Below are 10353 nucleotides of genomic sequence, written 5' to 3'. Positions count from 1 at the left end.
AATTTTTTGAAATTTGTATGCAATGTATTTAAACGTGTTTGTAATGACATATTTGTAATGATGACGTTGCAGTTTAGTACACCTTAAATATAGGCTATTTATTTTAAATATAATATTGAATAACACACTACAGTTAAATTCATACTTTACATGTACTTTACAAATTATACTTTAAATGTGCTTTAGTATATTAGTCAACAGATCAAAATAAGTGTACTTCTTTAAAGCACAACTTAGAGACAGCCACGGAGCAACATACATCATTTATTTCCCCTTAATGTTGTTCCAAACCTGTAAATGATTTAGTTTTTTCAATGGAATTGAAAATCATTTTTGAAGAACCTCCACAATGACAGTTTATAGTGGCAATCACCAGAAACACCATAAATCAAGCATAGCATCAGTTCTGGCAGGTCACGTTAGTCAAGCTCGCATCAGCTGACTCTCAGCTGATCCCCATCAACCTATGGGAATACAACACCTATCTAAGCATTCATATATAAGCTCCCTCAGTATTATCAGCAGCTTTCGCATTGCTCAATAGCTAATTACCCTTCTCCATCCCCAGCTCCTCCTCTGTCAGTCAGGATTCAGCCTTCTGATTCTCCTTTGAATCAGACTAATTCTAAAATGTGTACATAACATTATTGAACTTTAACGATATCTGCAATACATTTATGTTGGTTCTGTTCTGTTTACCCTAGGGGGGTTATTGCTGCTCTCCCTGCTCTCATCCATGCTAGGCTGCATGGAGGCGCAGGGAGTTCTTGCACAGAACAGAACCATACCACCAATCCAAACTGTATGCTAATTGTCAATCATCTTTGACGATAGTGGTCCTGACAGAAGTATAATAAAGTATAATAAAAATAGTCAACATGATGATACATTATATTGCACAGCTTATGAATTGAAATGGTGCTGAAATATAAATGATTTTTCAGTGAATTTTCCCCTCCACTGCAGCACAAATACAAAAAAATTGCATCTGTTTTTTTTTTTTTGTTTGTTTTTTTGTAATCTAAACACAATTATGAATGAGAATTAATAGCTCCAACTGTTAATAATATTCCTAAAAAACTTTGGAAGACTTTGGAAGATTCTTTTATTCTTTTCTTTTCTTTTATTTTTTTTTTATTATTCTTTTCTTTTCTTTTATATTTTATTTTTGTCTTTTGGGGGGTTTGACTAACATGATCACCATAAAATATACAAGCTTTCTCCTTTTATGTTCCACAAAATACATAGCAGTCACGGGTTTGGAAGGACATAAGTGTGAAAAAATATGACAGATTTTTTATTTCAATGTGAATTTTCCTTTAACACTTACAAAAAAAGATGAAATGTCTAAATCTTCTAAAAGAAGTGCAAAAACAACATTCGTTCTGTTGTTATTTCATTCTTTGTTGTTGTTATTAGCACTCTCTAATAATCAGACTGTTGCTTTTTAGCGTCTGATGTTCATTTTCCTGCTATTGTCTGGCATAGATGGCCCCGGCCTCTTTAGAGCGTGTCCCTCCCACCTCCCCGAACCCCCCAGCCCTCCCTTCAGCACCAAACACACACACACACACACACACTCTCTCTTCTCTCTCTTTCCTCTCCTTTTCTTCCTCTGCTTGCAGCTTCAGACATTTGGGGAATCCTGAAACAAGTTGTTCCCGCAAAGAGGCATTGCCAACTTAGTGTAAGTAGACTCTGAATGAACAGAGGATACAGAAAGAGGCTGTTTCACTAAGAGCCTTGACATTCATGCCCTCCCGTATTCGCTCCTTCATGTCTTTTGTTGTGGACACTGACTGCGCTGGCTGGACACCGTGAGACATTTGACTATGGACATAGAGACGCTGTAGAGCCCGACACGCTGCATGTACGCTCGACTTGCTGGTAAGTGTCTTGTTTTAAGATCCCTCTCTTCAGCTATCGTTTGGTTTGACAGGGAACATCATCAAGAGCTCGCTTCAGGTCTCTAGAACCTTTCCCCCTTAAGTTTCGTCTAGTTTCGACTGAGTTTTGTAACATCTCAGTGCCGTCCGAGCCTTTCCTGTCAGGCTTTCTCAGGCTGTCTTTCTTCCCCCGCTCCCTGGGATCATTCGGAGTGCCTCGACTCAGATTACTGGCTTCCTCCTGTTGTTTGCGGGTGCAGGTTTTCTCCTCCACGCTCCCACGCTCTAGCGCAGAGGGGAAGGAAAGTGCTGATAAGAGTTTAGGAGTCTCAGGGAGAGTGGCTTTTTGTTAGCTGCCTCGGTGTGCGTCTTAAAAGGAGGGGAACTTTTAGCAGCATGCAAGCCGTTTTCTTCACTTGTTTTGTTGTTTTTGGAGGTAACTTCTCTTTTTGTGGGTGGAGGGGTGCGATAATTGGAAACAGACCCACCCTGAGTTGAAGTGAGTCAGACTGCATCTGTGCATCTGTGTCAGTCTGGGACAAATAACAGTTACATGACTTAGAAAAGGGAAAATGAGAGATGTCTCGAGATGATAGACAATGGAACTCTCGGGCGGTTTTAAATGGCTTGGACGTGATTTGTAATATTTTGGGTTCGAGCAGCGGAAAGTGAGGATAAAGTGATGGTGAGGGATGGTGCGTGTATGTTCTTGGCGGGTGGAATAAGATTAGATATCTGCTACACTCTTAAAATAAAGGTTATTCAATGGTTCCTTGGCTTCTTCTTATCAAGGTCCATTTTCAAGGGTTCTTGATGGGTGTGTTGGTTTTTGGGTTCTTTAATGAAGCAGTAGATGTATTCTAAAGAATTAGATCTAAAAATGTGTCATCAGGCTGTAAAACCAGATTTTGCATATTAAAAGGGACCAGAACTGGAATGAGTAATAATTTACCGTAGTTTTGCCTCGTCATGGACATAATAATGAGAAGTTTCTTCATTGAAACAGAAAGATGCATTCATTGAGAGTTTTCTCAAGGATTTGAGTGTTTTGTGGACATGGCAGAGCTAATGGTGGAGATTTGAGAGGAAATGCCCTCTTCTCACATCCATGAGGAAGTGGCCTTGTGGCCAGCCTTGTGATGCATTCATCTCTCAGACTGATGTAGACGCCTGTTTCCCCAAAATCTCATGGCTGCTCGCTTTTGTCTATGTGATATGCCCATTTTAACATCGAAATTGGGAAGTAAACATGTAATCTGTTGAAGTCTTTAGTTTTGAACTTTAAAGAGAGAAGCTCTGGTTATGCGTGCTGCCAGTTTCTGCTGAAGTAGTCAATGGATAGCATGTCCTAATCCCTGAAGACCAAACCCTGGAAATTTGAAATGATTGCAAGACACCCGGTAGCTTCTGAACTAATATGAAGCTGAAGTCAGATTTGCTATTTGTACGGTCTGTGTTTTCAGAGCAATCAAGCTTCTTTCAAGTGGCCTGAGATTCTCCGTTTTCGAGGGGCATTCATTTACACGCGGATTGAAAAGCGTCTTCCTCTCATTATCCGCTCTGTGCTGTACCCTTGTCTCTCAGGAGCGCCTGTGCTATTAGTGATAAGTCTGAGTAGTGGTAGCTTTTCCTGTCCTGAGCAGGAAGAGTTGCTCTCTGTTCGGCTGCTGGCTTGTCCTGTATCCATCCTCTCATCCACTGGGAATATCACTGTAGTGTTGAGGGCAGCCCTCGGATCATCCAGCTGTTGGCAACTGTACTGAACTGCCAGTCCATCTGGACGGCCACATGCTGCAAACTGATATCGCTCTCATTATTTAGGTAGCAAAGATAAAATCAGTTTAGACGTTCATGGCCCGTTACTTTTAAAAACTATAAAGTGGCTGCAAACGATTAATTTTTCCTGACGGATATTGCATGAAATATGTGTCTTGAGAAATCACTCTGTAAACAGCAATATAGAATCTGACACATGTTAGTCAATCAGAAAGCTTGGAGGCCAGTGGCATAGTTTTGGGGTGGGACGACCTTTGTGTGCAAACAATGCTAAACAAATGTGTTGCTAAGGTATTCTGGGTGAGTATTAATGTATTGCCGAATGGTGGCTAGGGTGTTCAGTGTTGCTAAGGCATAACTAAGTAGTTGCTATGGAATTGCTAAGTGGTTGCTAGGCTGTTCTGGATGGTTGCTAGGTGTTCTGCATGGATGTTAGGGTGTTGTTAAGTGGTCACTTGGTGTTCTGGGTGGATGTTAGTGTGTTGTTAAGTGGTCGCTTGGTGTTCTGGGTGGATGTTAAGGTGTTGTTAAGTGGTCCCTAGGTGTTCTGGGTGGATGTTAGGGTGTTGCTAGGTGTTCTGGGTGGATGCTAGGATGTTGTTAAGTGGTCGCTTTGTGTTCTGGGTGGATGTTAGTGTGTTGTTAAGTGGTCTCTAGGTGTTTTGGGTGGATGTTAAGGTGTTGTTAAGTGGTCGCTAGGTGTTCTGGGTGGATGTTAAGATGTTTTTAAGTGGTTGCTTGGTGTTCTGGGTGGATATAAGGATGTTAAGCGGTCGTTTGGTGTTCTGGGTGGATGTTAAGGTGTTGTTAAGTGGTTGCTAGGTGTTCTGGGTGGAGGTTAAGGTGTTGTCAAGTGGTCGTTTGGTGTTCTGGTTGGATGCAGGGGTGTTGTTAAGTGGTTGCTAGGGGGATTTGGGTAGTTGCTTACTGGCCCGTTTCAAAATCTCACTCCTACGTCTTTGTGACACTCTTTCACCCATTTTGTCAACACTCAGGCAAAAATTATAAGTCTGAATATTTAAAAGAAACCCTATATTCAGTAGTTTTAGTGATGCCAGCCTTAGAAGCATAACTAATTAATACAGTCAGCCCTGAAAATGGGTGACAGGAAATCTGATCTCCAGCCACTGCTCATCAACATGTTCTCCCAGAGGTCAGCTCACATGAAGAACAGGGGTCAAGAGGGGTGAGGAGGTCACCTGACTGCACATCCTTTCAGACAAAGATCGATCCTTAAAGCACTCCATTCCCAGACACGGAGACACGTCCACAATATCAATGTCAATAGCCCAAAAGAGCCCATCTGCACAATTTTATAAGTAATAAACAAATCTTTGAAGTGTCATGAAGTAGAGTGGTACTATTTTCCTGTGATTTCAGATAAAAAAATTTGACAAATGGAATGGAAAGGCATCAGTAGGTGGCACAAAAACATTCTAACCTTTCAGAGAACTTGGAATCCATCAGCTGTAATCACTCACACAAGCTGCCTGGACATAATGCTGGAGACGTGGAGAAATATTTTCTGTGCATGGCATGATAGTGTAGCTCCATACTGAGCAGGATATGAGAAAACTATTTTTGTCCTCAACAATTTTGGGATTATCCACATGAGTGGTTTGTTTGTAGAGTCATAGCGAAGGTTCCTTTCAGATGTGGTCATGTGTTTGATGCCCTCCTCTGGTGACTTCAGTGAACTGAATAAATAGGAAACATCTATAAATAAGTGCATGGAAATGCGTCTTGCCTCTGTTATGCTTTCAAACCACAAAATGAGACACTCAGTTTACATGAAATACTTGTCAAGCATGTGGTGGTTTGCCTTCGATCAATTTCCTGTTGAGCATTAGGCATTTGTTTCCAGCTTTCAGCATATGTTGAGTTACACAGGAAGTAAATGCTGAATAATTTTGTGCATTATGATTGCCATTTTATCCAGTGACCTTTTGTGATGCAGCAGCGTTGGTTTATTCTTTATTTTGTGTGCACGTGCATTAAATATCATTGTATGTGTTATATTGTATGTATTTCTCATCTAGTGGCCAAGATGCCGAAGTCTGCAATCAAAATCAGACATCTCAATATGAATATACTATATGAATATGAATAGTTTCTAATCAGATTCTTCCAAAACCAAATTATCTGAGTCAAATCAGCCAAAATAATTTCAAAGCACAGTAATTAATCTATGTTAAGAGGCGTCTCACTAGATATTTTGGTCACACATTAGTTTGGGGAGCTATTCTCATTAACTTTTTTTAATTACCAGGTATTGACTATGACTCCTGCCTCAAACTCCTCATTTGCTGCTTCTTAATAGTTGGTAAGGTAGTTGTTAAGTTTAGGTATGGGGTCAGATTAAGGGATCTAAAATATGGTCATGCAGAATAAGGCATTAATATGTGCTTCATAAATACTAATAAACAGCCAATATGCTTGGGATATACATGCTAATAAGCAGCTAGTTAATAGTGAAAATTGGTCCCTAAACTAAAGTGTTACCAATATTTTCATTGTTTCCTAAGGACATTTTGGAGGAGCATCTTAAAGAAAGTTGATACTTAAATGAAACTTCCATTAGGCAATTTCCTCTGAGATGTATACCTAGACATAATTACATTTCTCATAGGATAAATTTGTCAAAAGCACAAACTTGCTTGCCCAGTAACCATCTCAATGTCAACACCATCTCACGCTTTTCTCTCAATTAGAGGACATTATTATGTTTTGCGCTTCCTTATCAGTCACAAAACAAATGTCAAGTACAGTAGGGAAAAACCTGCTGATGGCAGGCCAAACCTGTCCTGGAAAAACACACATAGGAAAGGCCAGTTATTAATAAATGATTTCCAGGGAAATTATTACTATAGCATTCTGATTCATGATGAACATGCTGTGAAATCATAACAAATCATGCTTTTATTGTACGGATAGACATGCAACTTTAACGCTAATCTTTCAGACCAGGCATGGGTCAGTTTTTCCACTCATAATCGCAGGTCTATTTTGTATGGATGTCCATTTCCGCCACAGAATAAAAAAATGAGTAATTGCACCTTTTTATCTCACAATTCTCGCAGTTTTTTCTTGCAATACTGAGTTTATTTCTCACAAATCACACATTTAGCACACAATTGCAAGAAAAACATCTAAAAAGAGATTGCAAAAAGTTGCAATTATATTTTTATTTTTTATTTTTACCTTTTAAGTCCATGGCAAAAAAAAAAGAGTATCTTGCCGTTTTTAAAAAAAGTAGTTTTCATAACAGAAATTATTTTATAAATCTAAGTTTACTTCTTTTTCCTTAGAACTATGAGAAACTACGTCCAAATTTTAAGAGAAATGTATGTATGCATTTATTTTAATTTTATGGCAGAAATGTGCTTCCATAGGTTTTGAGTTAATAAAAAATACATTATAATTATAAATATTTTACATCAGGGTCACTGGCTGGAAGAGGGAATAAAAAGGAAGTGAATGATTTGGGTTTGGTATTAATGGACCTCTACCTCCTGCCTCTGTCTGATTCTTTTCCTTTTGGTCTACAGGTGGTATTTTTTTCTGACCTGTCCACACTTTTACCTGTTTTTCTTTTTCTTTTCCCCACTTTGTGTCTGTGTTGGAGGGCTGACTGTTTTCATGCGATTCCTGGAAGTGACTCAGAGCATGACAGGAACTCTCATGTGTTACTCACACACTTGAGGGTCTTCATCACCGCACCGCTTTCTTGCGTGACATAACTACTGAAACTGACGTGTAAAGCCATCGAGGATTCCACTGTGTCACTCTCTTGAGCCTGTTTTCCACTCTGGTCATTCTGCATTGCTCTGCACGTCTCGATTTCATCTGCATGCTCATGTGCAAAGACATCAGAAAAGTATTTCAAGTTGGACAAACATTCAGTACTGGACTGAAAGTCCCTGACATACTTTTGTAAACATTTTTGAAACACGAAGAGGTTTCATATGCCTGCTGTTAAATGGTTGTGGAGCACACGTTATGTGATAACTTGCAGTCAATATTTTCTTGATCGTCATTGTGCACAATTCATCAGTACACATTATTCTAAAGATAAAAATATATACTTTTTTGTATGACGTTACCTGACCAATAGACAAATAATTGCTAAGGCTGCTGCTGTGGGAGATGCAACATTTATAAAACCTTGCCAGTAGTTAAAATGTGAAAATTTTGTCAAGATGTGCTCAGTTCTTTTTCACTTGAATACATGTGACATTACAGAATTAAAAGAAGTTACATATTTTAAAAAGAAAATGAAGGTTCTAGTTACAACAACACAAAAGTTTTTTACAAGTTGCAGTAGACACTGTTATCCTCTAATTAAAACCCATCTATACAACAGCAATGAATAAATCAGAAAAACCTGTAATGTAAGATCCAAAACAGTTTTACATTTATACATTAATTTATCTAAAGTGACATTTTCAGAGAGAGGTGATTATTATTAACTAACATTTTTTTTTTAATCTTTAAACATTTTATATTAACTGAAATAAAATATAAAAAATAAAATATCAAAGGCAACATTTCACAGTATCTCATTAAATTAAATAAAATGAAATAAACTAAAACTTTATAAAATGTAGACATATAAAAAATAAAGAAATAATAATAATGATAAAACAGAAAATACACAAAATAAAATCTAAATAATAATAATAATATATCAATGATATAAAACTGCTTCAGAAGATGTAAACTTAATAGCTGTCGAGAAGTGAAGAACCTTTTGTATTTTAAACATTTGTGTTTCATCAAGGCTTTCATATCATGAATATACAAACATGTTACAAAAATTCTGTTATATTATTATATGATGCTTGGTTGACTCCAATGTTTTAATTTATTATTATTATTATTATTAATCTATTATTCTCAGACGTTACATCTTAAATTGTAAGTTGAAATGAAGCAGTGGCACCTGGTTCAAACGGTATGAATGTAAGCGTGACCTTTCACTGATCTGTGAAATCTGTTTGGCTTGATCGATGATTTCAAGCTCTGTCTTTCAATACAGCAGCTACTAGGTGTTTTTCCTGTGTGTGACAGATTTCAGAATTGATATACGGCAGGGACGACTTCAGTATAACCACTGAAAGGAGCTGATGAGGTCGAGAAGTGAAGAACCTTTTGTATTTTAAACATTTGTGTTTCATCAAGGCTTTCATATCATGAATATACAAACATGTTACAAAAATTCTGTTATATTATTATATGATGCTTGGTTGACTCCAATGTTTTAATTTATTATTATTATTATTATTAATCTATTATTCTCAGACGTTACATCTTAAATTGTAAGTTGAAATGAAGCAGTGGCACCTGGTTCAAACGGTATGAATGTAAGCGTGACCTTTCACTGATCTGTGAAATCTGTTTGGCTTGATCGATGATTTCAAGCTCTGTCTTTCAATACAGCAGCTACTAGGTGTTTTTCCTGTGTGTGACCGATTTCAGAACTGAAATACGGTAGGGACGACTTCGCAGTATAACCACTGAAAGGAGCTGATGAGCGTTAGCGAGAGAGAGGATGAGAAAGAGTGAAGACGAGTAGAGACACAACCTGGGTTTATTTTTAGCATTTCTTTCCACCTCTTCCACCCACCTTTTCAGGATTGTTGTTGCTGAAAAAGGTGGGCCCGCTGTCGAATGATGTCAAATGTTGTCAGTGGCTGTACAGCACGTCCACCTCAGAGCTTGCTGGGAAGTACCCCGTGTCTCTTCGCCATCCATATCGCTCTGCAAACTGAAATCTCACTACAGTTTCCACTCGGGAAAGTCTGTGCCTCATAAAGCCATATGACTGCATTTATGGTGGCAGCTTTTTCCATCGTACTTGCTTTTATTTGACCGGTTTCATTAGGGCAAAAAGTGACTTATATCTGTGTCTTCTTTCACTGTGTTTTCTAATTCTAAAGATGTATAGACTTATTTTGCTGTAAATCCATTTACCACACTTTATTTTAGAAAAAAAACTGTTGTTTCCCTGAATTGAGTCTTTTTGTGGAGTTCCTCATTCTAACCTAGAGGTTCCCATATTTATATCTGTCTTGAAGCGCTCTGTAAATCTGTCTAGAGATGGTTTTGGGGAATTTAAGAAAGAAAAACACATTACTTCTTACTTCCTGAGAAACCCCATCTGACATTTAAAGGAATAGTTCATAAAAAATGAAAATTTGCTGAATATTTACTCACCCTCATGTCATCCAAGATGTAGATGAGTTTGTTTCTTCATGGGAACAGATTTGTAGAAATGTAGCATTGCATCACTTGCTCAGCAATGGATGCTCTGCAGTGAATGGGTGCCGTCAGAATGAGAGTCTAAACAGCTGATAAAAACATCACAATAATCCACAAGTAATCCACACCACTATGAGTCCTCTTATTCAATTAATCTTATTGCAATAAATGTCCTGGATTCAATAGAAGTTAATTACAAGTTAATAGCAAGTATTATTAATATCTTAAGTTTAATGTTTTTATGTATTTTAACATTAATTCAGGTGTAGTACCTTGCCTCATAGACTTCCATTTTAATTGCATTAATGTAATTTCTTTTTTTTTTTGTTTTGATTTTTGTAATTCAAAATTGTTTTCTATGGTAATTGAAACGCTCCAGTGTTGTATGTACCATATATATATATATATATATATATATATATATATATAT

The 10353-nt window shown here is 37.6% G+C and overlaps 1 protein-coding gene across 5 annotated transcripts in view; it reads left to right on the top strand.

Annotated features, from left to right (window-relative positions):
* The first annotated feature begins 1609 nt into the window (after positions 1–1609).
* hdac7a (histone deacetylase 7a) overlaps positions 1610–10353 on the top strand; it is a 105414-nt gene continuing 96670 nt past the window's right edge. For all 5 annotated transcript variants that reach the window (XM_016507610.1, XM_016507611.1, XM_016507609.1 and 2 more), the window contains exon 1: positions 1610–1887. In XM_016507610.1, the coding sequence (XP_016363096.1) occupies positions 1869–1887 (19 nt within the window). In that variant the 5' untranslated portion in view covers positions 1610–1868. The remainder of the gene's footprint in view (positions 1888–10353) is intronic.

Source organism: Sinocyclocheilus anshuiensis, unplaced genomic scaffold, assembly GCF_001515605.1.
Source record: "Sinocyclocheilus anshuiensis isolate Anshui unplaced genomic scaffold, SAMN03320099.WGS_v1.1 scaffold2232, whole genome shotgun sequence".
NCBI lineage: Eukaryota > Metazoa > Chordata > Actinopteri > Cypriniformes > Cyprinidae > Sinocyclocheilus > Sinocyclocheilus anshuiensis.
This window is presented reverse-complemented; position numbering and strand designations above follow the sequence as displayed.